At 41.4% G+C, this 27,461-nt stretch overlaps 1 protein-coding gene across 2 annotated transcripts in view; it reads left to right on the forward strand.

Moving 5' to 3' along the window:
• LOC141347107 (SEC14-like protein 1) overlaps positions 1 to 27,461 on the forward strand; it is a 123,817-nt gene that overhangs the window by 65,393 nt on the left and 30,963 nt on the right. For both annotated transcript variants that reach the window (XM_073852093.1, XM_073852094.1), the window contains exons 3-4: positions 19,483 to 19,632; positions 19,802 to 19,933. In XM_073852093.1, coding sequence (XP_073708194.1) covers positions 19,483 to 19,632; positions 19,802 to 19,933 — 282 coding nt within the window. The remainder of the gene's footprint in view (positions 1 to 19,482; positions 19,633 to 19,801; positions 19,934 to 27,461) is intronic.

A 27,461-nucleotide genomic window follows, 5' to 3' on the forward strand; every position in this document is an offset into this window, starting at 1 on the left:
CAAATTTATAATGATTCAAATAAGGAATCGAATCGAAAGATTCGAGACTTGATTAAATTGATTCAGAATTAATAGATTACACTTCTTAACCATTCGTCCAGCAAAGTGGTCAATTCGGTATACTGTATTAACTCAAAAAGGTTTATATTATGCTCCTGGCCAAGATCATAAATAAACCAAAATATTACGTTAGGGAATTTTAAAGCTGAGGTAGCTTGATCTAAACACAGATAGAACTTTTGTGAACATAAAATTCAAGACACTTCTTTTAATGAAACAATGATTTATTGACTACTCTAAGACACAAAACTAATTTACTAAAACACAAACACACACACACATACATTCACACTCACACTCATACAGTTCCGGGGATGAGAAATTACTGAATTGAAGAGAACCCCAAATGTTCTATCATCTTAACTAGTTCTTAGATCGCAACCTTAGAAAATCACAAAAGCTGAAACTGGTGCAAAATATTCCTTAAGTAGTTAACGCAGCGCAGTTGGAAAAGCACTCAAACCACAAGAGGCGAAAGGCGTGACGCGAGAGCTGAGAGCTCTAAGTTTGCTGAGTTCTGGTAGGAACATGAAGTTTTAAACGGGCCGCTAGGGCACGTCCCACGATGCTGGGATCCAATGGCATTGCTAAAGGGGCGGGTCACGCCACCCCCTTTCCGTCCTGTAATTCCTTCTGGTACGTGACTTATTAGGATATGGATTTCTCTGCAATTTTTGTTATTAACTTCAATAAACTAATGCAATGCATAAAGTATACACAATATCATTTTCTCGTTCATTCAGACAAACTGCAACCATCAAGATAATTCACTCCATATCAAACAGTGGTATATTGCTTGGATGCTAATACATTTGACAACTTCCTTTCCTAAAGGCATATAATGCATAGATTAAACTCCAATGATCACATAAAACACATCGAGCATATAAACGAAAACATGAAAACATATGATACTGTTTGCTTCTAATAGTAACACTGATAAGCTGATCGTTTCTTAAAGAAATGTCTCTGCAGTGTACGTCTTTCTATTGAGAGACGGGGTGCGTGGGAATGTCAGAGGAGAGGGGAACGGGAAGTCCGAAAGGTCACGCGAGACACGCTGGACCTCGTGTAAATCTGTCCTTTTCTGTTTCTCTGATTGAAATTTATGTTGGGAGAAGGCTGAGCATCTGTTTCTTGGCGCTCTCAGACAAAGAGCGGTTTGTGGCGTTATCACTGTTTTAGTGTCCTGTGAATTACCGTCTTCCTGTACTCCTGACGTGAATTAATGTTAACGGGCAGGCCGGGTCAAAACTAGGGAAGACTTGTAGACTAGCTGGGTCTGGTGATCGTCATGTGATGGTTATGTGTCAATTTTGTGGCTGAGAAAGAGGGTCCTTTTGTTTCTTTGGAATGTGGCCATTTCTGTTTGGTGTTTTGTTCGTTCGAGATACTACAATAACAAAAAATGAGACATTTAGGCTATGGAACTGAGTGTGCCTATAATAGGCTATTAATGTTATAGTTTCATGAAAAGGTCGTCTTAACATCTTCTAAAAAAAGGAATTAAATTATTAACACTTATATTACACATTGTGCGTTTTTAAGCTAATCAATTGATGTGCATTAGATCAGTGGTTTTCAATCCTGGTCCTGGGGACCCACTGCTCTGCACATTTTGTATGTATCCCTTATCTGACACACTCAGTTAAGTACATGGATCTCTCTCCTAATGAGCTGATGATCTGTATCAGGTGTGTTAAATAAGAAAGACACACAAAATGTGCAGAGCAGTGGGTCCCCAGGACCAGGATTGAAAACCACTGCATTAGATGATGAATTGGATAGTCACCTCATTGGATTTAGCCATCAGAAAATAATTTAATGAGAAATTATTATAGCTTATGCTATTACATGAACATTTCTAACATGTAAATAATTTGAAGCCAAATAGTTATATTTCCCAAAGCTGTTTAGCTTTAATAGTATGTTTAGCTTTAGTATGCATAGTATTTAGTATGCTAATCAGGAAGCATACAGTGGCCCCACTTTTAACTCTCTCTTTATATTACCCTTATTGTAGATGGATTCATGTTTCAGAAACAAAAAAAAAAAAATATTCTTTATTAGCTTATAAAACTTCAGGGAGCTATTACATTTATTTTCTGTTATTTGTTGCTACTTGCTGTTTACTTATTTAAATTATACAATTGTTTACAGAATTCTGCTGGGGGCTCCCTGCACATTTTTTATGTCATTATTGTTATTATTAATATTGATGTTTATTTAATATTGTTATTATTAACAGTTCTCAGAATTAAAGATATGCTGGAAAACATTCAAAGAAAGTTCTTGTCAGAGCTCTTGTTATTATTATGACAAATTTTCATTTTTACACTAGACACATATCGGTTCAAAATATTGTTTATCGGTGCAGTTGATCTGTAATAATCGGTATCGGCATCGGCCCTTAAAAACACATATCGGTCGACCCCTACTTTACACTGTACATTTATTCTCTTATTTACATCATGTCTACACTTTATTTGTTTTTATGAGAGAGTTCCCGGAGGTGTAGAAATCAGCAAAACTGAAACCTGCACTTTGAGTGGTGAGTGGATTGTAACATAGCCGCCTCTGATTGGCTACAAATCAACAGATATGTCTGTGATTGGCTATTGAACGCTGTAAAAACACGTTTCTCCACATATGACCAGTGGATGAAAAGACCCGAACCGCAAATTGAAAGGATTTTTGTGATGTGTTTTTGTCGCGGATCTAACGGGTAACAGGCAGCGTTCCAGTCTATCCGTACAGCATGTCGACGTGTTTTAAACTAGGTACACTGAGGTATAGGCTGGCCTGCTATATATTTTTTTATGTCCGACGAGAGGAATAAGACCGGTACAGTTCTTCAAAGCGCATAGAAGGATTCAGTGTGTTTTAGTTTTGCCATCTTAATTAGGTATTATTTAATTTATACATATTTAGTGTAGGCCTATTTATATTATTCTTTTTTTTTTTTTTTAATTTCATTCTGATTTTCTCTGTTCTCAGAAGCGCAGCTGTTGCGTGATAATTTGAGTATATATGAATGCAGTAGTGGTGCAACGGATCACAAAGCTCACGGTTCGGATCACATCACGGATTTTGAGTCACGGATCGGATCATTTTTCGGATCAGCAAAAAACAAACAAAACAAAAAAAAAGTTTGTTTTTTAATAATTTCTGAATGCTTTAAGTACTTCTAATCCATAGCAAAAACTACTAGCTGAACTAATAAAGTCAGTAACAAAACAAAAACCATTACACAAATGACAAGTGTAGATGAATACAACAAAGTTACTAATAAAATCAATAACACTAGTGTTCAGCAGCAGAAATGTAATAATTAATTGTAAAATAACTAGTGCTTCTCACTGCAGGTATTTATAGGATGCTGTCTCTTTAAGGCCTAATGCACGTTATCTAATACTGGCACGCATCTTTCTCAGCTGTTTCAGTTCACTGAAGACATAAACGACTGTGTTTACCAGCATACAAAAACGGGTATTTAAACATAACTTTGTATGTATGTTAAGAGAAGTTTTGAAGAGGAATCAATCTGTGAATCACGCAGTCTAAATCGCGCGTCTCTCTCTGTCTCTCTCGCTCTCGCTCTCTCTCTCTGTGCGCGTGCTCGCTTGTGTGCGCCAGCGGTAAAAAACAACGCGCGTCTTCTCTTTTGCTGCAGCGGTTTAAACAGTTTGAATGGCTAAATTGGCAAGACAAAACACGTCCAAATTATAAATTTTTTCTATGATGGTTAAACTTAACAGTTAATCCGCGAACCACATGCGTACCGAACCGTGGAGTCCGGTCCGTACGGATCACGGATCACCTACGATCCGTTGCACCCCTAGAATGCAGTTTTTGTTGTTGCTCTGTATGCTGCTGTTTGCACGTTAAAATAAAACATTTGCTTGTATTTTTTTATGTATCATCACAGATACTCGTGCATTCTATTTTTATTTTAAACAAATTTATTATTCTAATTTTATCAGTTAACGGTTAATGTTCGGATAATGAGCAGCGGTTGTCGGTCAGGGAAATTAACCGAAATGAGCATCCCTAGTCCGAAGGGTCATGAGAGTCACGCTGGACAGATCCTGTGCCCTGCCGGCTCAGAAAGTGTCTGTGTAAATCTGTCCCCATTGTGATTTTAGTTGAAAATTATGTCAGGAGAAGACTGGATGTCTGTTTCTTAGGTGCTCTCAGACAATGGGGGAGTTTCTTCTCTCCTGGTAATTGCGTTCATTTTTAACAGTTTGATCCCCTGAGGCATAAGGCGCAGATCTCGACAAAAAGTGGTTCAGACTAAATGGCGTCTGGTGATTGTCATGTGATGGATCAATTTTATGGCTGGGAAGGAGAATCATTCTAGGTTCTCTGGAATGTGGTAACTTCTGCAGTTTTTTTGGTGATCTGTTCGACCGAGATCCTACAGTGTCATTTATCTTTACTGGGTCCACTGTAATGATGCAACAATTGTCTTCAATAGAATTTATAGTTCTTTCTGATTGATTCTGTTTAATTCTCCAAGCTAACAATTTCCCTGCCTTTTCACCTTGATCATAATAATTTTGTCTTAACATCATTAGACTAGCTGCTGCTTTTTTGGCAGATAGTTCATTATATTTAGTTCTATCTCATTTTTATATAAGGTCTTTCCTGTAAGTTTAATTTTAGTATCCAGTTCAGTCAATTCTTTCTTAAGGCTTTTTGATTTACTACTTGTGACACTTACTGTGCGTTCACACCGCCACCAGCGAGAGCGTCAAAGTGGCCGGAAGTCATTCATTTTCAATGTGAGCCGGCGGCGAGCTCCGGTGAGAGTTGAAGTCAGGTCAACTTTATGGTAATGAGCTATGACGCGGCTCGGTGGCAACCAGTCAGAATGTAGAAGTTCACCGCTTGAGAGGTTTCCAAAGAACGCAGTCCTGTAAACTTTGGTTCCGGCCACATTAGTTCCCAAGGAAAATGGAGAAGTTAATTAATAACGCAACAAATTGATCCTCCATCGTGATGTGAATTTGATAAGGCGCGCAACACTATTTATAGGCAACATTTTCCCGCTAGAACGCTTGTTTTTCAGCGAGAATGCAATTCATTTGCTCAAAACAACACAGATTTGACGAATTGCAACCAAGATGGTTTGCAATGTAGGCCGCACACAAATTCATGTTAATGTTAATTAAAGAACAAGGCTAGTAAATGTCTCCTATTATGTTGAAATAAGACTAGCACTTAACCATGAACACAAAAGCCACACCACACAGATGGTTTATTTTGTTAGCAAACATGTAACTACAATTAAATTAAATTTCTTATTTTCATGTTTAAAATATTTAATGAGGTTAACTTATACCCTACTTGTGGTCAGTCTGCACAAGATCGACATGCTTGTTTGCTTTGCGGCCGCTTTAAATACAAGACCAAGCGTTCGATCATCAGAGCGTCAACGAATCTTTCTACAGCGTTGCTGGCAGGGCGGCCAAGGCGAATTTTGACGCTCTCGCCGGCGGCGGTGTGAACGCACAGTTAGAATAACACCTCTAATGAAGACTTTAAAAGCCTCCCATCTGATACTAGCTGAGGTTTGTGTTGTATTTTTTTGTCAAAATACATATCTATCTGCTGTATAATGTTTATTGAATTGATCATCTAGGAGCCATTTGGGATTAAATCTTCATTTTGGAGGATTTCTTAGTAATTTAGGGTCAATGTAGATGAGTGAAATAGGGGAATGGTCTGAAATTACAATAGAATCATAAGAACAATCAGTAATATATGACATAAGTGTTGCAGAAACAAGACAATAATCAGTTCTAGAATAGGACTGGTGTGTTCTGGATAAGCAAGAATATTGAATATCCTTAGGGTGCAATTGTCTCCATATTTCAACAAGGTTTAAATCCTTTATAAAATAATTTAGGGTCTTTCTAGTCTATTTATGGGACTGATCAAGGCCAGATGAACGATCCCTAATTGGATCCAATGTGCAGTTGAAACCTCCTCCCATCACATAAAACCGAGAAAAGGTGGATAAAGTTAAAAAGAGATTACTATAAAATTTAGGTACTTCATCGTTAGGGACATAAACATTACCAAGATTCAGTCAATTAGATAATAATGTCCCTTGAACAATTAGGTATCTACCTAAAGGATCCTGTATTATCTTATCCATCTGAAATGGAATTGATTTGTGAATCATTATAATTACCCATCTTGCTTCAGAACTAAACAAAGCTGCAAATACCTGACCAGGCCACCTAATACATATTCTACATATGTCTTTGGGCATTAGGTGTGTTTCTTGAAGAAGAACAATTTTAGACTGTAGTTGTTTTAATCTAGACATCACTTGTTTAATTTTAGAAAAAGTATATAGCCCCCTACAGTTCCACGAAACAAATTTAACCCCAATGGTATCTGTAATTTCCTTCTGTATTATGAAATAATCCATCACTCAATGTTTAAAAATGAAAAATCACCTGTACCTTGTAAAGGTAAGACTTAAAACAAACTGAAATTAGCAACATGGTTATAAATATGATCCAATTTAAAGTAGAGAAAAAAAAAAACACTTTAATTCCACAACTACGAACTGCCGAGAACCACCAGCAAATCCAAACTATTCTTTACTTCTAACTTCCTTAACTGGAACTACCCAATCGCATCGTATTTGAGCCCCGCTGTGCAATTTACATCGTCCCCTTATAAGGAATTCAGCCTATTGATTTGTCTATTGCTTATGTGTTCTTGAAAGTGAACAAAGAACAGAAAATAGCATCATCTTACGTGCTCATTAGAAGGTCGTTAACTTCTGACAGACTTTGAAAGACGTGAGCCTGGCCATCAACGGTCACTCGGAGGCGTGCTGGAAAGATGAATCCATACATCAGTCCCTTAGCTTGCAGCTTCTTCTTTACTTCGTCGAACTGCCTTTGTTGTTTGTTCACTTCAGCAAAAAGGTCCGGAAAGAACATGATTTGGTGATTTTTGAACAGTACATCTTTTTTTTGCTCTGGCTGCATGCATCACGCGCTCCTTGCTCCTCTATAGTTAAAAAACTTAACGATCATCACTCTCGGGGTTCAATTCGCGTCCGCTGCAGTCTTTCACATATAACCGATCCTATGGGCCCTCTCTATGGCCAGTGGCTTATGGAGTGGTTCCATATCCAGTGATTCAGATAACCAGCTTTCTAAGAACGTACATGCATCGTTGCCCTAGTTTTTTTCTGTTAAACCTAGGAGCCTCAGATTGGAGTGTCAGCTGCGATTTTCCAAATCATATATTTTCCGAGTAAGCGCAGTGACTTTCTTTTCAAGAGCGTTGGTCGTTGATTGAAGTGTAGAGACTTTGAATCTTCCGTTTGAGAAATGCGTTCTTCTGTCAGCGTTAATCTTCCGAAACACTCTGCAACTTGATTTTTGATTTCTTGTACAGCTGAAAGGACAGTTTCGAACAGAGAGGTCATGTTAGCTTTCATCGAGTTTATTGCTTGTATGATATTACTTGTATCCGTGTGTAAGCCGCCTGCTTGATCTCCACAAACCGGCGATGTGTCTTCATCGCCATACGTAACATGCACCCCCTCTTCCATGCTTTCGGAGTCGGATGTATCTTCTGTAGTTTCTACTTTCTTTGACTTTTGCTATGCTCGTTTAGGTGACATCGTGAACAGTATTCACTTATAAACAAAGTGAGTTCGGAAGTTGAACGAAACTGGGGTTTATTTAAGAAATCTTAAGACAAATGACAGCGGGGCTAACTTGTGCGTCTCTTCAGCAAAGCACCACAACCGGAAGTTTATATATACAGTCCCCTCCACTAATATTGGCACTTTATGCTTTAGATCTTTCATTCCAAAAATTCACAATTTTAACCTTTCATTGAAGTGAAATGATGGAAAATGGGGGGGAAATCTCATTATGAAATGAATGTCTTTCTCTAGTTTACGTTGGCCACAATTATTGGCACCCCTAGAAATTTGTCTAAGTAAAATATCTCTGAAGTATATTCCCATTAATATTACAATTTTTTTTAGCACACCAGTGTGGCTAGGAGTATACAATTTTCGGTAACACTTTCTATGAAGCCCCTATTTATAGTACATTATGAGGGTATTTCTAAGGCATTATAATGAATGCATAATGCATTATAATAAACCTTATAAAATGTTATATTATCTCATAAATACTCATGACAACAATTATAATACATTATTATACTTGAATATTTGAGGTTATAACTTTTAAGATTATGATTATTTATAACACACATATTTAATCTACCTAATTTACAGTGGACTATATCATATTACATTTATTTTTTTCATTTATATTAAATTTTATTTTGATGGTCCCCTTAGTCTATTGACTATACGCAACTTTTCAACTACATGTCAACTAACACTCCTTAGAATATTAGTAGACTTAGGTTAAGGTTAGGCTAGGTAGTAGAAGGTTTACATGCTTGCAAAGTTACTTATAATCAGTTTGTCATTTGGGGAACCAAAAATACAGTGTTAGCATATATTTTGCATACTAATTTAAAAATTATTACATAAAAATTACTGTTAGCTGACATGCAGTTGCAGAGTTACTTATAAAAAGCTGTCTAAAGGGTACCATCAAAATAATCAAACTGATAATACTAATGTGTCATATTACACATTTATCTCATCTAATACCTGATCTTATGGCTCTTTGAGAAATATTATAATTATAAGTGGTCTTTGTATGCTTTAAGTAAAGTGACATGAGAAAGATGGCAAGATATGAGACTTATAATATGTTATAACTATGGAGGAGGTAATCATACTGTTAAAAGCTATAACCACTAATAAGTAAAACATTATAATACATTAAGATTGTTCTTATGAATACTCATAAGATGATACAACATATTATAAGTTTTTTATAATGTATTATTAATGTATTATAATGCCTTAAGAATACCCTTATAATGTATTATAAATACAGGCTTCATAGAAAGTGTTACCCAATTTTCTAGCCATGACTTTCTGTTCCACAGGATTATAAATATGAGGAACACAAAAGCCAAATTCCCTTAATCATCCATCACAAGAAGTAAAACCAAAGAATGTAGTTCTGATATGCAGAACAAGTTTGTTGAGCTTCACAAAATAGAAACTGGCTGTAAGAAAAGAGCTAAAGCATTGAAAATCCCCATTCACACCATCAGGGCTATAATTAAGAAGTTTCAATCAACTAAAGATGTTACAAATCTGCCTAGAAGAGGACATGTGTCTATGTTATCCTAATGCACGATAAGGAGGAGAGTTTGAGTGTCTAAAGATTCTCCAAGGATCACAGTTGGAGAATTGCAAAGAATTGTTGAGTCTTGGGGTCAGAAAGCCTAAAATAAAATGATCAAACAGCCCCTACATCACCACATGTTGTTTCAGAGAGATTCAAGAAAAAATCCTCCTGGCTCACCCAAAAACAAACTCCAGCATATTCACTTGTCAGACATGATTGGAACTTCAAACAGGACTGGCTTCTATAGTCAGATAAAACAAAAAAAGAGAGCTTTTTGGCAGCTAACCCTCCAGATGGTTTTGGTGCTGACAGGGATAAAAAAGTACCCCATGTCCACGGTTAAAAATACTGCTAGGTCTGGGGGCAGCCGTGGCCTAATGGTTAGAGAGTCGGACTTGTAACCCAAAGGTTGCAGGTTCGAGTCCCAGGTCCGGCAGGGATTGTAGGTGGGGGGAGTGAATAACCAGCACTCTCTCCACCCTCAATACCACGACTGAGGTGAGTCCCTTGAGCAACCGTTCCCCCAACTGCCCACTGCGCCGGGTGTGTGTTCACGGTGTGTGTGTGTGTGTTCACTACTGTGTGTGTGCGCGTGTTCACTACTGTGTGTGTGCGCACTTGGATGGGTTAAATGCAGAGCACAAATTCCTAGTATGGGTCACCATACTTGGCCTCCCCTCACCTCCTTTCCTTTCCTTTCCTTAATGTTGTGGACCTGTTTTTCTGTGGGAGGTCCTGGACATCTTGTTTATACAGTGAGGTCAATAAGTATTTGATCACCCTGTGATTTCTCTTACTTAGAAATCATGGAGGGGTCTACAATTTTCAGCATAGGTGCATTTCCACTGTGAGAGACAGAATCTAAAAATCAAAATCCGGAAATCACATTGTATGATTTTTTTTTTAACAATTTATTTGTGAATTACTATGTCAAATAAGTATTTGATCACTTGCTTATCAGCCAGATTTCTGACCCTCAAAGACCTGTTATTTTGCTTTTAAATAGTCCAGCTACACTCTGCTCATGATTCTAAATTAGTAGCACCTGTTTGAGGTCGTTAGCTGTCATAAAGACACCTGTGCACCCCACAATCAGCCAAAGTCTAAGTAGCAACATGGGCAAAACCAAAGAGCTGTCAAAAGACACAAGAGACAAAATTGGAAAGGGCTACGGGGCAATTGCCAAGCAGCTTGGTTAAAAAAGAACAACTGTTGGAGCAATTTTCAGAAAATGGAAGAGGCTAATGATGACTGTCAGTGTCCCTCGGACTGGGGCCCCACGGAAGATCTCTCCTCGTGGGGTATCAATGATGCTAAGAATGGTGAAGAATCAGCCCAGAACTACACGGGAGGAGCTGGTCAATGCCGTGAAGAGAGCAGGGACCATCGTTTCCAAGGCTACTATCAGTAATACACTAAGACGTCATGGTTTAAAATCTTGCATCGCACGGAAGGTTCCCCTGCTTAAGTCAGCCCATGTCCAGGCCCGTCTGAAGTTTGCCAGGTACCATCTGGATGATCCAGAGGAGTCATTGGAGAAAGTCCTGTGGTCAGATGAGACCAAAATAGAACTTTTTGGTCTTAACTCCATTCGCCGTGTTTGGAGGAAGAAGAATGATGAGTATTGTCCAACATGACAATGACCCAAAGCACACAGCCAGGAAAACCAAGGAGTGGCTCCGTAAGAAGCATATCAAGGTTCTGGAGTGGCCTAGCCAGTCTCCAGACCTAAATCCAATAGGAAATCTTTGGAGGGAGCTGAAACTCTGTGTTGCTCAGCGACAGCCCCGAAACCTGACAGATCTAGAGAAGATCTGTATGGAGGAGTGGGCCAAAATCCCTCCTGCAGTGTGTGCAAACCTGGTGAAGAACTACAGGAACCGTTTGACCTCTGTAATTGTTAACAAAGACTTCTGTACCAAATATTAACATTTTTTGACTAAAGTCATCAAATACTTATTTGACACAGTAATTCACAAATAAATTGTTAAAAAAAAATCATACAATGTGATTTCCGGATTTTTTTTTTTTTTAGATTCTGTCTCTCACAGTGGAAATGCACCTATGCTGAAAATTGTAGACCCCTCCATGATTTCTAAGTAAGAGAACTTGCAAAATCACAGGGTGATCAAATACTTATTGACCTAACTGTATACATGGACGATGATCCAAAACAAACGTCAAAATCAACACAAAAATTGTGTCACTGAGCACAGAATGAAGCTTCCACCATGGCCGACCCAGTACTCTGACCTGAACCCTGTATAGAAACTGAAGAGAAGAAGAACCAACATGAAGCTGGGAAGAGAGAGATTGTGGGGAATCTAGAGAGATTCTGTTTGAAGTAATGGCCTCTGATCTCTTGTCAGGTGTTCTCCAAACTCATTAGACATTGTTGGAGAAAACTCAGAACTGTTATCATGGGAAAAGGATGTTACAATAATTGGGTGCCAATAATAGTGGCCAGTGTGAACTAGAGAAAAACATTTATTTCATAATGAGATATCACCCCTAGGTTCTATTGTTTTACTTCAATGACACGTTTGAATTTTGTGAATTTTTTGATTGAAAGATGAAAACGATAAATTATGCAGATTTATTTTCACGTCCACTTTTGCTTATATTTACCAAGGGTGCCAATATTAGTGGTGTCACACTTTAGACAAGAACAGATGCACATGACGAGGTTAAGCGAATAGTGTTTAATAATATAACAGGAACACGGGAAACACAGGATGGTAACAATAACGTCAGCGGGGGCAAATGATGGGAGAAACCACCTCAAGAGTCCAAGGGTGTGTGACATTACCTCCCCTCTACCGGTAGGCGCGTTCTCGTGCCGACAAACAGGGAAAACAAACTGGAAGGCAAAATATGTAATCCAGTGTGGTGATGGAATAATCCAGGGAGGTGATAACGGAGGGAGGAGACAGGAGGGATCTGGAGCAGGCGGAGCCATGTGAGACCCAGACCGCAGCCATGATGGAAACCCCACAGTGGAGCCGAAGGAGGGAGAAGCCATGGCTGACGACTCCAGGGGGCCGACCGATGGAGGCGGAGCAGGTGGCGGTAGAGCCCGAGGCGGAAACGGAGAGCCGATGATCCTGGGCGACACCGAGGATCCGGAGGGCCAAGGCGGAGTGACAGAGGACCAAGGCTGTGTCCGCGGGAGGTAGGAGTTCCACATAGCCGGTGGGACGGAGCGACGAGGCACAGGCGGTTGAGTAGAGTCCTGAGGCGAAGGTGGGGCAAAGACTGACCGGGGCGGAGCCGGAAGGACGATGGAGCCCGGTGGAGGCGGAGATGAGGGATCCTCCAGCCATGACACCGATGGACACTGGCAGACCTGCGGCGAAGCCACCGCACAGAGGGTGAGCTGAGGGGCTGACAGGAAGCAGAGGTGGCATGGTTGAAGTATTATGGCTGCTAGACACAGGTAACTGAGGGAGGGAGGGTGAATGGGAAATTCACGCAGGCTGACAGTTCAGAGTTTATAGTAAGTTCCGTAATTATATCCTTAGATAACGTTATATCTTGTTTACAGTCCATTACAATATTTCCCAGGTCCAGACTTTGCTCACCCTCAGCGGCAGTGGGTGGTGCTGTCCTCAGCAATTTCACGCTCCATTGAACTCTCCGCCGTCACAGTAGCCGGCTCTCGCACCTGATCATACGGCCCGTGCAGCTCAGACTCCGTGGTGATCGGCAGCTCTGTCGCTCCTCACGGTGATGGCTCAGGCTTTCCGCTTACGGTGGGCTCGCGCTCGTGCTCGTGCTCCACGTGTCAGGGTGGTGGCTGGCTGGGGCCTGGGTCCGGAGTGGCACCACGGAGATTCTCCATGGAACAGGCAGGGAATGAGGGTCTGTTTCTCGCCTGTGTCCACTCCACAAACGCGGCACAATCTGCTCGAGGGCCGTCCTCGGACGACGATGCTCTGTATGACGCTTTTAGGCTGGCGTCATAAAACGCATGGAGCGCGTCGTCCGGGTAGCTGGTAGTGTGAGCTATTAGTTGGAACATGGCGGTATAACTCTTCATGGGAAAAACACAACGGAAACAAAAATACTGAAAAACAGAACGATAAACAAAACGAGGGGGAAACGCAGAAAACTGTATCGGTTGGACGTTCTGTCACGCTTCAGACAAGAACAGACGCACAACAATGAGGTAAAGCGAATAGTGTTTAATAATCCAACAGGAACACGGGAAACACTGGAACACAGGATGGTAACAATAACTTCCGACAAACCGCAAGGGTAAAGCACACACATTATTTATTTATATATATATATATATATATCGTGAACCTTAAAATCTAATTTTGTGCAACATGAATTTGTGCATTGTAATGTGTTTGAAAGGCTTTAGCCTTCCCAAGAAATAGTAATACTCCCCCACTAAAATATCCTGTTATTTTTAAATATAGTTTTTTGATGTAAAATTTTGTGATCGACCGATATTGATTTTTTTTATTACCGATACCAATTATTTGCATGTTTATGTGCCCGATAAACGATATTCATAACCGATACTTATTTACTGTTATACTTATGTTTTTGACACAGTGATTACAACACCACTGAACTGAACAAACCGTTTTATTTATAACAATCACTCCCTCCTTGCATAGTTGAGTGATGTATCTTTAGGTGAGTCCACAGGTTGGAGGTATTTTTTGTTGTTTTAGATTTTGACCCCATGCTTACATTCATTTGGCATTCTTTGCAAACTGCCAGCCCTGGCAATGATGAGTGAAGTCCATACTTCACTTTGCTGTCTATTTTTTATTTTGGTCATCTTAAAAAAAAAAAGAAAAAGAAAAAAAAAGTGTTGAATGTTAGCAGTCTTTCATGTTAAATTTAATATTCATATTACAACAATAAAAATATTTTATGAAAAGCATGAGCAGCAACACTAACATTACCAATAACCAAAATAAATATAGAATGTCTGTCTTCAAGCACAGGAGTCATATCAACTTTGCAGAAATGTAACTTCATTTTAAACTACAGTTTTATAAGGTTTATAAAGCTGTTTTTAGGCTAAAGAGTGAAGAATAATTTGCAGGATAATGTTAATTTACTGAGTAATATTCTGAAATATTGAAATATAACAAACAAAACATTGTTTTTATTGTATTTCTGATATGTATAAAATCACAATTTTGTTTTTTGAAAAATACAAAACAATAACGTTTTTGTCGTTCTAGATTATGAAATGCGTGCTGACAAAGCGCATTCAATTTCTTAGTTATATTTATTTAGAAGATGTTTATTAGCGGAATGATGGTTGTATAGTAAATGGTAATATAATTCGGGGTGTTTTAGTGAATCTTGTTAAAAGTTATATGCGGTGGCTGTGCTGGAGCATTTCATGACCATCAACCCGGTGAGTGAACAGCAAAATGGAAGCGACTTCACAAGACGAATGATGAGCATATAGACGCTCATTATCGGCTGTATTTAATTCAGGCAAGTTACGTCTTTATTGGAACAGGACATGACGGTTTATCTTACACAGTGTCTACACCGGACGCGACAAAGCGACCGTTGCAAATCATTTCAACTTTGTGTGAGCACGTCATAAATAGAACGTGGCAGCAGATTAGCTTTTTTCACAAAAATCAGAAATTACGTCAGCGCAGGGTAAAGAGAGTTCCGCTACAGGTCTGTGCCTATTATATTAATATGCTCTTGTCTCAAATAATGCTTCTTACCTTTTCTGTTTTGTCTGCTTTCCTAGTTGTTTTTATATAATCAACCAAGAAACAACAATTTACTTGTTTGTAATTTTTACTGGGACTGCTGACTCGTCAATATAATATGCGCAACATAGCGTCAGCTATAGTTTCTGTTCTCCATCTCCGGTATATTTAAGCATATTTTCGCAATTTACTCGAATCACTACATCACGGAAAATTATGACAGCATTTGACAGCATTTATATCCAAATGCACATTTTCCCAATAATAAGTCCGGATGATGCATAAACTTAATACAACAACGTAATCCCGATCCAACAGTAATAAAGCCATTAATCTGAGTCATCTCTTGTTAGTATTACAGTATATTATTTTATTATGTATTACCCTGGGCACATTAGGCCTATACAACGTACATTTACACCATCATATTAATAATGCATAGGAGAGCAAGTTGAAAATACAATATTACTTCAATAATAATAATAATAATAATAAATCAAGTGGAGAGTCATAATGCACAGCCAGCACCAAATAGACAGAACGGCAAAACTCAAAACTGTACTGTATTATAAGTGCCAACATTCATAATTAAATAAACATAGTATTTGTGATGACCAGAAGCTGGCACAAAGTTTTCGAAGAAATGTTTGCTATTTTTAAAGTAAAACAGGTATTTATCGTAGTATCATAGTATCTATTTTGTAAAAATAGACTTTGATTCCCGAACTTACTCTTGTTAAGTACGGCCGCTGCTGTCACCGGTTCACGAGTTCGCCCTTACATCTAATCTGCTTGAGCGAGTATTAAGCATATTTTGGCGTGCTGTCCGGGGGAAGGGTTCCGGGCCGGAATACAGGCCGGACCCAGAGAACTCCCCCTGCTAGTGTAGGATAGAAACAGATTAGAAGTGGGGAGTAGGGGTGGAGGAGGGATACCAAGAAACTATCGCTGGATGGAGGTAAGACGGCTGGTAATATATAAAGGATGCGCTGATTGAATGATTGGTTAAACAGGTTGCACCTGTGCCGAATGGGTTGATTATCTGATCGTGCTCCTCCTGAACCTTGTTTAATCAAACATCATAAAAACTTTTACCCTGCAAGCGCCAATCCGGGAGCCAGAAACATGGAAGTGTGAAAAAGGCTAATTACTGTCGAGGATTTGCCGTGTCGCACCGCATCCAGTGTAGACAATATAATAGGTTCTATTGTATTTTTGCCGCGCCGCTTGCGTCTGGTGTAGACACGGTGTTAGCATTCGTGACTCCGACTTCACAAGACTAATAATGAGCATGTAGAGAGAGAATTAAATTCAGCGCTTTTATTTACAATATGTGCTTATTCATGGCTGTATATTATTTAATTCAGGCAAAGTTACGTCTTTATTGTGACAGGATTTGACGGATTATCTTGCGTGACTCTGTGAGTTCGTCTTTATTTCTTAGAGCCAAGCTGCATAAACTGCATATTAGTCATTTATGTAACACATATAATTTGTGCATTAATAGCTGTTATGTTAAATAAAGTTTACTAAATATAGCAAAGCAAGTAAGTATACTTTACCTGTGCACGCAGTTGTTGTTTCCCCTCAGATGCCGCGCTGCAATGGCGATCATGCGCGTAATTCTCAAAACACCCACACGATGGCATTTATCAGTGAACCCGATATTACAAAACCGATAACCTATCATTGTAAAATGCTTAAATATCGGAAAAAATATCGGTAAATCGATATATCGGTCGATCTCTAGTAAAATTCTAGCTAACATTAGTGGACCTCAGACCTCATTTATATTTTATTAATTATAATTATAGAGGCTTTAAAACTGCATTCTAATAGGCTTTATTCCACAATGAAGGCTGGACTCTCAAGAAGAGTTCTTATTTTTTGTAAAGTGAGCTGCATAACGACAGCTTGCACTAGAGATCTGCGCGGGACTGCTTTTCTAGTCCCGCTCCCGCGAGGTTTTATTCCGCACCCACCCGATCCCGCTATATATTCACACTTTGTTCACCCGCTGCCCGCTTAGAATAATTTTCTTCCCGACCCGACCGTTCCCGCTAAAATTAGTTCTCGTTTCCAGAATCTCACATTTAACCATCAGGAAACAATATCGAGTTTATAAAACTTTTTTTTCGCAGTACATCTATTATATTTCCATGTTCCACTGTTAAGACGTATATTACAGCCAGGGGCGTAGCAACCGGGGGGACGGGGGGGACACGTCCCCCTCACTTTTAGAAACAGGTGATTCTGTCCCCCGCACTTTTTTTGACCTAGCGCCAATATTTCCGCCCCTGGTCTCTGATTTGTTACTTAGATTTGAGTGAAGTAACATTTAGCCAATCACAGCGCGAATCTCTTGGGCGTCTGCCATGAGCTTCAAATCTTGTTGTTCTTGTAAACAGAATGTATTATACTGTATGAACATCACCTTTGGGTCACATGACCATACTGTCCCCCCCACTTTTAAATTGGCTGCTACGCCCCTGATTACAGCCCTGTATTTCACCCCGTCATAGATCAAATGCGGGCTACAATTATATTTTATACATTCAGTGGTGATAAAAAAAAGTGCACGCAGTAGGCAGTAGCTTGCCACAAAGCACCAGCAAAAATAATCAACATGACTGTGAAATAGTAAGGAGATATTTTAATAATTTATTTATAAACTATAGTGTTTTCTGAGTTTTTAACGATCCTCCTCATCCATCTCCTCATTGGACGCACCTTTAGAGAGAAATTCATCTTTACGGATTAGCTGCATAATAAAAGAGTTTTTGTTTTCGATTTGTTTTATTTCGTTAAGTACTAATTTAAAGCTTTCTATATATATTTATCATGTCTGACAAAAACAACGGTTAAATAGTTTACACTGAAAAAAAAAATGTAAGTGATCGCGCTTGAGCCTAAATGCATTTTAGCTTCCACTCTCCGCACAGACATGCGCCAAATAGCGCACATTTATATATTATTATTTATATCTATATATGTAGCCAATTCGTGATTTGAGAAGTCAAATTCAAACACAGTCAACTCCGCTTGGTCGTTACTTTAAGAAACAAAAAGCTTACGTTTAACGAACAAAAAATGCTCCAAACGCTTTTTTCTAAATTAACTTAATAAAAAAGAAACGAAATTATAATCACTTTTCCATTACATACAAAACTGAACTGTTTTAATTGCCGTAGTAGTATAAGTTGTTTTGGCAAAGCGGAAAAAAGACGGGTTTGGGTCAGGAGTTAACAACCACACGGATTGCGAAAAATCAGTCAGCATAACTTTATGAAGATTTTGGCACTCCAAACGTGGCTTTGCGCTCTGGAGTAACGCTGATAAACATTTGCCCACAGAAAAACACCATCAGTACCCCATTTCCGCGCCTATGAGACCTTGCCAATAAAATGCATGACGCAGAAAGCACTGGTCCATGAGTGCAGCGAGTGCATAACAGTTATCAGCGCAGGCTGTAGCCGACAGGTGCTCGATAAAAATGAGTAAAGCTCAGATTTGCTGTTCAGAAAATACGTCGGGAACGGGATATTGTTACCGCCCGCTCCCGTTCAAATTACACCGGAGTTACCGACCGCAACCGCTTTTATTTGGAAATTTATTCCCGCGTCGCAAGAATTCTGGACGGGTCCCGCGGTTCCCGCGGGAGAGCCGCGGGAATGCAGACCTCTAGCTTGCACAACGTTAAAACAACAATTTCGATATTATAGTATAAGAAAAATATTCCACACCCTTTAGCTCATTTACATTTTCCATTCTAAGCTGTTCAGTGCATCTCATAGTGTCATTTAATATTGCACACTTTTACCTAGGTGTGTGCAATATATGTCATCTAGGATAATACCGTAATTGTTGTTTAAGCAATGTGATTTGACACTATCCGAAGTGTTCTGAAGACGAACGAAGGTCCTACGGGTTTGGAACAACAAGAGGGTGAGCTCTCTATTGAAAACAATGCAAAAAGCTTGCACTCAGTAACTCGACTACTGAGTTGTTATATCGGAGGACAGGAAAAGGGTAAATTTGTGTCAGTTGTGAGATTTAGTTGTCAGTATGAAATAAACAGTTCTGTCAGCTCATCCGAACTGTCACACTAGCTAAAGGCTATCTGGTCATCCTTATTGTTGAGCCCTAGAAACAACTGCTTAAGTGGAGAGAGTTGATCCTACTCTGACATGTTCTGTAAATTTGTAATTTGATCGTGTTTTATTCTGTATGTTTCATGTGGGAGGTTTTGTCTGTACTGCAGCTGTTGAAATTTGTTGTTCACTGTGTGAAAGGTCATGCATCCTACCTGTCAACTGCTTATTTGATAGCACTTTTTAAAGTAGTTCATATTATCCCCCTCCAGAAATGTATCCATGTCACAATCCATGTTACAATAATAAACACACAAGTAAAAAATAAAAATTATTTTATTGTTCTCTCTTCCTCAGGCATATGAGAGGAGGTTTCCCACCTGTCATCTGATCCCTATGTTTGTGGACAGTGATGTGATCAGTGAGGAGACCAGTGAGGATCAAACTTTTCATAAGATTGAGAGGAGGTGTAAACTTGACGTGGATGCACCACGACTCCTCAAACGGGTAAAATGGAACCCCAGAAAGTCCCTTTCCTTTTCCCCAAATTAGATGATGTTTTGTCTGCATTACCTGCATACTGATTTCAGGCTAAGTCATGTGATATAAGATGTGGATAAGCTTGATTAAGTTTTCAGCTTTGATTTGTAATGATATATCCTGTATTTGTGTGTAGATTGCAGGTGTGGATTATGTCTACTTCATTCAGAAGAACTCTCTGAACCACAAAGAAAGAACTCTTCATATTGAATCCCACAATGAAACCTTCTCCAACAGAGTCATCATTCATGAACTCTGCTGTTACTCGGTGAGAAAAATCACCCTCACATCTGCTTAAGTAGGACTGGGTATGGTTAAAACATTTTTGATACCAATTTTATGAAATGTTTTTACAAGATTACGTTACACATTACATCAAAAAACTTGACATCTTTACAGACTCAAAGACTCATCTCCTGAGCCCACTACACAAAGGAACAAAAAAAGCACTAAGGAACAAAATATAACCAACACAAAAAAATCAGTGCAAGTAGTTTTATTAAAGTTTGAATAGCTTTCAGTTTCCACATCATTTAGGCAACATTTACACTAGTGCGTATTCGTTTTGAAATGCATTGCTCAGACAGAATCATCATTTCTATTTATTGTCCGCTGAATTACTAATGAACATTAACTGCTTCCAGTGGTGTCTGCCTGTTTTCTCTTCTGCGATTGCTGAAAGAGGAAGCTTATTCGCTAGTCACATATCAGTCATACTGCGCATTCATAACCCACCCTGTCTCCGATAATGAATGTCCATTACACTTCCATGTTCAGTTCTGTACATGACCCAGGAAAACATTTCTATGGATTAGGGTTGTGCCGATAGATGATAGTATTGTGTATCGACAGTAGTCAGAGATATTGCCTGTTGCTGATGCCTTTGACGTTAGCAAGACCATTATTATTATTATCTGTCAAAAAGGCGCCTAACTTTAGCGAAGCAGAGTCCTAGTTCTAGGATGCTTCAGAAACTTGCCGCAGTATAAACACGAGCATAAAATGGCGGCGTTGCTGTAACGCGCCGCAGAAGTGTGCAGTGAAAATGGGTAAGAGATTTATTCATTATACAGTGTAGTAATAGATTAACTGATTATAACGGGAGTGTTTTTTTAAAGTGCAACTCTCACTAGACTAGGCTAGTCTAGTCAGTGATGATGTTCTATGGTAATGTAAATGTTCTTTGCTCGTTTTCTGTAGCTGCTTTTTGAACAACTAAGGAAATGTAAGCGTTGTATTATCCAGCATTGCACAATCATTAGGATAACAGCAGTAGTAAAATGTGATTTAAGCTAAAATAAACAAATACGATATCAGAATCCGTCTGTATATAGTAAACATAAACATTCACATCAGTAACATCTAATTTCAATGCGATAAAATGGCGCTAAACATACGCATGTTAATTACACGCGCATTGCTTCTTCACATTCTATATGAACTGAACTACAACATGAACTGATGACAATGATCAGATATACAGCTGTAGCACTATTGCAATATGCGGTTAAAAAAAAGATAAATTAATTTACAATTATGCACGCATTTACCACTCACCAAAGATAGCGGACAGCGGAGAATGAAACTAAAAGTAAACTGGAACCTCTCCAGCAGAACTACTGTCTGCGCTCTGTACAAGTCACATGTCCAATATCAAGACTACCCTTACATAGATAATGAAATAAATTAGCACAATAGTATTGTGTATCAACGATCTCACAAGCTGACGATATGAAAATTGAGCATATTGCCCAACACTACGGATGAAACATGAAGCTAATAAACGAACGAGTACTAGAGTATATGATTTTTTTTATGAGATTCTGCCTATTTTCATAACAATATGGGTTGTTTACATGTGCCAAGCAGGTGCCATTAGGTTGATATAAAAGCAGGGTGTCTGCAGGGTCTTAAAAAGTATTAAAAGTTGATAAATCAATTTAGCGAAAATGAAGGGCCTCAAAAAGTAATACTTTTTAAATCAGTGTTTCCCACACATAGACGAATCTGTGGTGGTGCGCCACAGATTAAATTCCGACCGCCACAGATTCAACACTGACCAAAAAAACAAACAAAAAAACAATACCGACCGTCACATATTGCATTTCGTTATTCTTTTGTACGCTATTTAAAACACGCAGCGAATTCGTGTAACTGCATTTCCTTTCCCTGCTCTCTCTTCATCTCTCTGTCACTCACGCGTCTCTCCCTCACACACACACACACACACACACACACACACACGCACACAGCCCCTCCCCTCCGTGCACACGACATCTGTCTGGATCATCTGTGGAGAGAAGGCGAAAGGTTGGTATCTCGTGAACACTTTTAACACACAATAAAAAGTGCTATAAAATATTTTATATTCTGAATACAAAAGTTTCAGTGTGTTGATGTTACTGTAAATTCCGACCCTTAGCAAACGCGATTGCGCCGCCTTTAGAAAGTTAACTAGTCGCAAGTTTGCGGTAAAATGTAGGCTAGCCTAGTTGAGTTGTCGAGGTCAAAACACTATATGTAGCAGCTGTGAATCAAATAAACTTATTATAAATTATGTCGTTTCTTTACTCTTACACTGAATGTTTGCTGCTTCAATACAGATGAGTATTGAAAAGTATTTTCCGCGACTGAAAAAGGCACGTGTTGAGGATGAGGACCGTCCTGAACCGGAGGTATCAGTCTGAAACAGAGCTTAGTCCGACCAGTGTAATTAGTTATGTTATTGTTTAAAATATTTTCAGGCTTCAACTAGTGCTGCTCAAGTAGAAAGACAAGGTCAGGGAGAGAAAGAAATAGATTTGTTAGGCATTGAAGAAAGAGTAGGAGAGGAGGACAGCATCCAACATTATGTTGGATATATATTTTTTTAATTATTAACCTTTAGGAATTAGGAAATCCCTTTAGGGGATCCAATCGTATCCCCTATCCAATCATTCTTTTCATCTGCAAACCTCCCTCCCCCCGGGCTGACCACCAAACATTGCCTTCAAACCTGTGGGAAACACTGTAAATGCCATTTTTTGTGTAATCTTTTCATCATGTAGACCAGCAGTTCTCAATTCCAGTCTTCGCATACCCCCGCTCTGCACATTTTGTATCTTCACGAGTTCGCTAAAAGTTAAAAGTTAAGCGTGTTTGGCTTGCTGTCCGGGAGAGGGCTCCGAGCTCGGTAGTCATTCCCGAGCCCGGGGCACTCCCCCTGCCCAGGGAGAGGGGTCCGAGCTCGGCATTTGGCCCGAACCCAATAGCGCTCCCCCCTAGCTGGAGTTGAAGAGAAAAATAAAGGGGGGGGGGGAGGGATGCTGAAAATCGGAGATAAGAGAAGGTAGGACTGCTTGGCTATTTAAAGGGACTGTAGTGATTAGATAGGGAGTGTGATTGCTGATGGAGAATTGGCCATGTTAATTATCTGCGCGAGCTCCTCCCGAAATTTGTTAACAAAACATCACTTCACAAGTTTGCTCTTACATATAATAAATGGCGTAAAAGTTAAGCGTGTTTGGTGTGCTGTCCGGGAGAGGGCTCCGAGCTTGGTAGTCATTCCCGAGCCCGGGGCACTCCCCCTGCCCAGGGAGAGGGGTCCGAGCTCGGCATTTGGCCCGAACCCAATAGCGCTCCCCCAAAGTGCAAATAACTGCAGGACGGCAGCCAGATAACCCCCCAAAAAAGCTTAACTTGGCTGAAGGGATGCTGGACGTTTAGAAGTAGACAGAGTATGGGAGGAGCTTCTGCGGGCATTGTTGGGGTAGATAAAGAAGAAAGCATTTTGCGGGAGTGAGACTTGAGGCAGGTGGGAATTATGAATGGTGCTCTCGAGGGAGCGAGCATTGCTGTTGCGTGGGGAAAAAAGGCGGTGGCTGCAGTGGGGCTTTGCATTGCTGCGTGTATAGGGAATAAGCGGGGGCTTCAACAGGAGCCATGCGTTGCTGAGCGTGAGAGGAAAAGCGGGGGCGAGCACTGCTGTGCGTAAGGGGAATAAGCGGGGGCTCCAGCGGGGGCGCGCGTTGCTGCGCATTGGGAAATAAGCGGGGGCTTCAACAGGAGCCATGCGTTGCTGTGCGTGAGAGGAAAAGCGGGGGCGAGCACTGCTGTGCATAGGGGGAATAGCGGGGGGCTCCAGCGGGTGCGCGCATTATTGCGCGTAGGGAAATAAGCGGGGGCTAAAACAGGAGCCATGCGTTGCTGTGCGTGAAAGAAAAAAACGGGGGAGAGCACTGCTGTGCGTAAGGCAAATAAGTGGGGGCTCGCATTGCTGCGCGTGGGGAAATAAGCGGGGGCTTCAACAGGAGCCATTGTTGCTGTATTGGAAATAAGCTGGGGCTTCAACGAAAGCAAGATGTCCCATGGAAATGGGACGTAGAGGGGATGGTTGAAGTGGGCTAGAGATGGCGTGGACGGGGGTGGGCTGGCGCTAAAACGGGTTGGCCGATTAGGGTTTGTTGGGTTTCCTTAATCTGCGCGATCTGATCGGATGTAGCTTTTGAAAGCTTCTGATGACCACCGGCCGAGCACTTGGATCTGCTGTTGGGAGAGGCCTTTTTGAGCGGTTGTGGTTGCTGCGCCTATGCGGAATGAATGGCTGGAGAAATTGTCAGCTGGGGTGCCAGAGAGAAGCAAGATGGATTTAAGGTGCTTTTGGAACCAGAAGCGTGTGGCGGGGCGGTTGGAGTCATCTCTAAAGAGAGGGTTGGAGGGGAGTCTGGATTGGGATTTCCTGAGCTGAAGGAAAGCTAGGAGGGTTTGGAAAGGTTGGAGGGGTGATTGAATGGTATGGATGGAATGGTAACCTTCACGGAGGGTGGAGATGCATTTCATCAGTATCTTTAGGGTGATGGGTTGTCTGGGGTCTGGGCGGCTGTGCTGGGTTTTTTGTATACCTTTGATGAGGAGGGATGTCTGAGAATTGGTTATATGGGGTGAAGGCGAGCCATATAACAGTTTGTGAAAAAACTGGACTCCGCTTAGGTATCCTTTAATAGAACTGGCTTGGAGGTTTTTATTAGAGTTGAGATGGGAGATAAATGAGGTGACTGTGAGCAGGGAAAATTTCTGAAAAGCGAAACGAGAGAGAGAGTCAGCGATTTGATTCTTTGACCCGGGGATGTGTTTTGCAGTTATGATAAATTGGTCACGAGCCGAAATCCAAATCAAGCGTCTGAGCAAAGGCATAAGTGCGGGGGAGTGGGAACGGCCTTTTGTTAATGCAGTGCACGGTAGCTTCGTTGTCGCAGTGGATGACGATGCTGGTGGCGGACCACTCTTTGCCCCATAGGAAAGCTGCGGCTACTAACGGGTAAAGCTCAGATAGCGCTGAGGATGATAACTGATGAGGCAAATCTGCCAACTCGGGGGGCCAGGTAGAAGCGAACCAGCGGCCCCGGAGGAAACCTCCGAAACCGACGGAGGGGGCGGCGTCGGTATATAATTCGATATCGATTGGGGAAGAAACCAAATTGCTGTAAAAGAACGATAAGCCGTTCCACTGTTTCAGGAAGGAAATCCATAAGCTGAGCTCGTTGCGGCACGAATCAGTTATGGAAATGCGGTCCTCAAGGGCGTGAGCGGAGGAGGAGAGGGAGAGGAGGTGGGAGATAAAGGGGCGGCCTTGTGGGATGATGCGCATCGCGAAATTTAGATGACCCAGAACGGATAACAGCTCACGTTTTGAACAGCTAGAGTTGGTTAACAGAGTGGAGGCTACCAGAATCGTCCTGTCAATTTTTTTTTTGGTTAGGGAAGCCAGGAATTTTTGGGAATCTAAATTGATGCCCAAAAATTCGATGGAAGTGCTAGGACCCGCGGTTTTGTCTTGGGCGAGGGGAATCCCGAGCTCTGAGAAAAGCTTTTGAGTTGTCAAGAGGTGTGCGGCTGGGACGGAGTCTCGGGGTGAGATGATTAAGAAATCGTCTAAAAGATGGATCAGATAGGGTAAGTTGTAATTGTTGGAGAGGATCCAGCAAATTGCCTCCGACAGCGTGTCGAAGATTTTAGGACTGCTTTTGCAACCGAATGAGGCGGACAGCGAAGTAAAATTCATTCTCCCAGCGGATGCCAAATAAGTGCCAGAAATCTGGGTGGATGGGCATTACTTTGAAGGCGGAAGTAATGTCGACTTTGGCCAACCAAGCGCCGCGACCTGCCTTTTTAATCAGGGTGGTGGCTTGGTCGACGTCGTGATAGTGGAGAGAAAACTCTTCGAGCGGAATGAGGCTGTTAATGCTAGGGAATGGGGAATTATGCGGGGATGAGAGATCGATTATGAGGCGTTTTTTACTTGAGAATTTTATGGTGTCAACTCCGATGGGGCTGACTCGATAGATGCTAAAGGGAGGGACAGAGAAGGGGCTCAGGACGCCGGGGTGGAATCCATGTGTGAGACCTGAAAGAACATAACGTACGAAATGAGGGTCAGGGTGATGAAGCAATTCAGCAGATAAGCGGGAAACATTGACAGGAGTCGATAAATACCTTTTTTGATTTTTATTTGCAGCTTTATGGACAGGACAAACCAGACGTGCATGAGCGCCGCCACAAAAATTGCACACATGCATGAAACGACTGTGCTGTCTGGTGCACCTGCCGCTGTTGAAGTCGGTGCAGACTTGGTTGCCAGAGGAAGAAGGGCGGCGGCGAAGTGTGGGAGTAGGGGTAACTGGGGTCTCCATGAGATGCGGGACGTAGCTCGTGGATTTGGGTTGGGATGGTTCGGGGCAGGGAGGAATGGATGGATTGGTGAAAGGGCAGTTGGAGGTGGGGTGGGAAAAAGAACGGCAAACTGTGCAGGAAATGTTGCGGCAGCCCAGGAACACTCTGTTATGGAGCTCGGTGTCCAGAGCCCCCCAATAAGACACTGGTTCCACTGGGCTACACGGATGGCACATTTTGCGGCGAACATCTTATGGTATGTGTAAAAGTGGGAACCTCCATATGACAGGGCGAGTTCAGCGACTATTGAGAGATAGTTGCTGAGCTCGCGTCTCCTGTGGGGAAAGACGGTGCAGATGACTTCTGCGATGGTAAACTCTGCAAATGACAGAATGCGTGACTGGACGGGTGCTGAATTTTTTTAAGTGAATGAGAAATCGCCACAGTTGATTTGGCGATCGGCGGGTGAGGGTAAGATAGGTGACAAGAGGGTAAAAAGATCAACATCCACACCTGCCAGTATCTGGGTTCTGATGGAGTTGGGAACTGGGGAAGGTTCCTGCGCTAGAGCGTTTGGAGGGGCTGGAAGGGGTGTGGCTGAGGCCAATGAGAAGGGAGGACGGGCCTGAGGAGGAGGGAACGTGGCTGCGGGGACTGATAGTGGCGGTAAGCCTGAGCTGCGGCCGTCTCCTGGAACGGAAAAGAGAGGGGGGAAAAGAGGGGGAATGGGGGGCACCGGTGCTTGTGGCATGAGCGGGGGAATGCTCGTGCTATGAGCGGAAGGTGGTGCTGCAGGCCATGGGAAGGGGAGAGAAAGGAGAGGCAAAAGTTGCGGACGGGAATCGGCCGCTGGAGTGGGCGAGCTCGTGCTACTGCGGCGACTTGTAGAGGCGATGGCCGGCTCTCTGTCGGCATGAGCAGCGAGCTCCCGCTTTGAAGATCGAGCAGGATGGCAGTGGCTGGTGACTGCGGTATCCGGGGCATGGCCCGAGCTCGGTGACGGCCTTCTGCTGCGTCCTGATGTGGAGTAGGGCAGTGGTTCTCAATCCTGGTCCTGGGGGACCCCTGCTCTGCACATTTTGCATGTCTCCCTTATTTAACACACCTGACTGAGATCATTAGCTGATTAATTCAGTTCATGGATCTCT

The sequence above is a fragment of the Garra rufa genome, chromosome 12, assembly GCF_049309525.1.
Source record: "Garra rufa chromosome 12, GarRuf1.0, whole genome shotgun sequence".
Classification (NCBI taxonomy): Eukaryota; Metazoa; Chordata; class Actinopteri; order Cypriniformes; family Cyprinidae; genus Garra; species Garra rufa.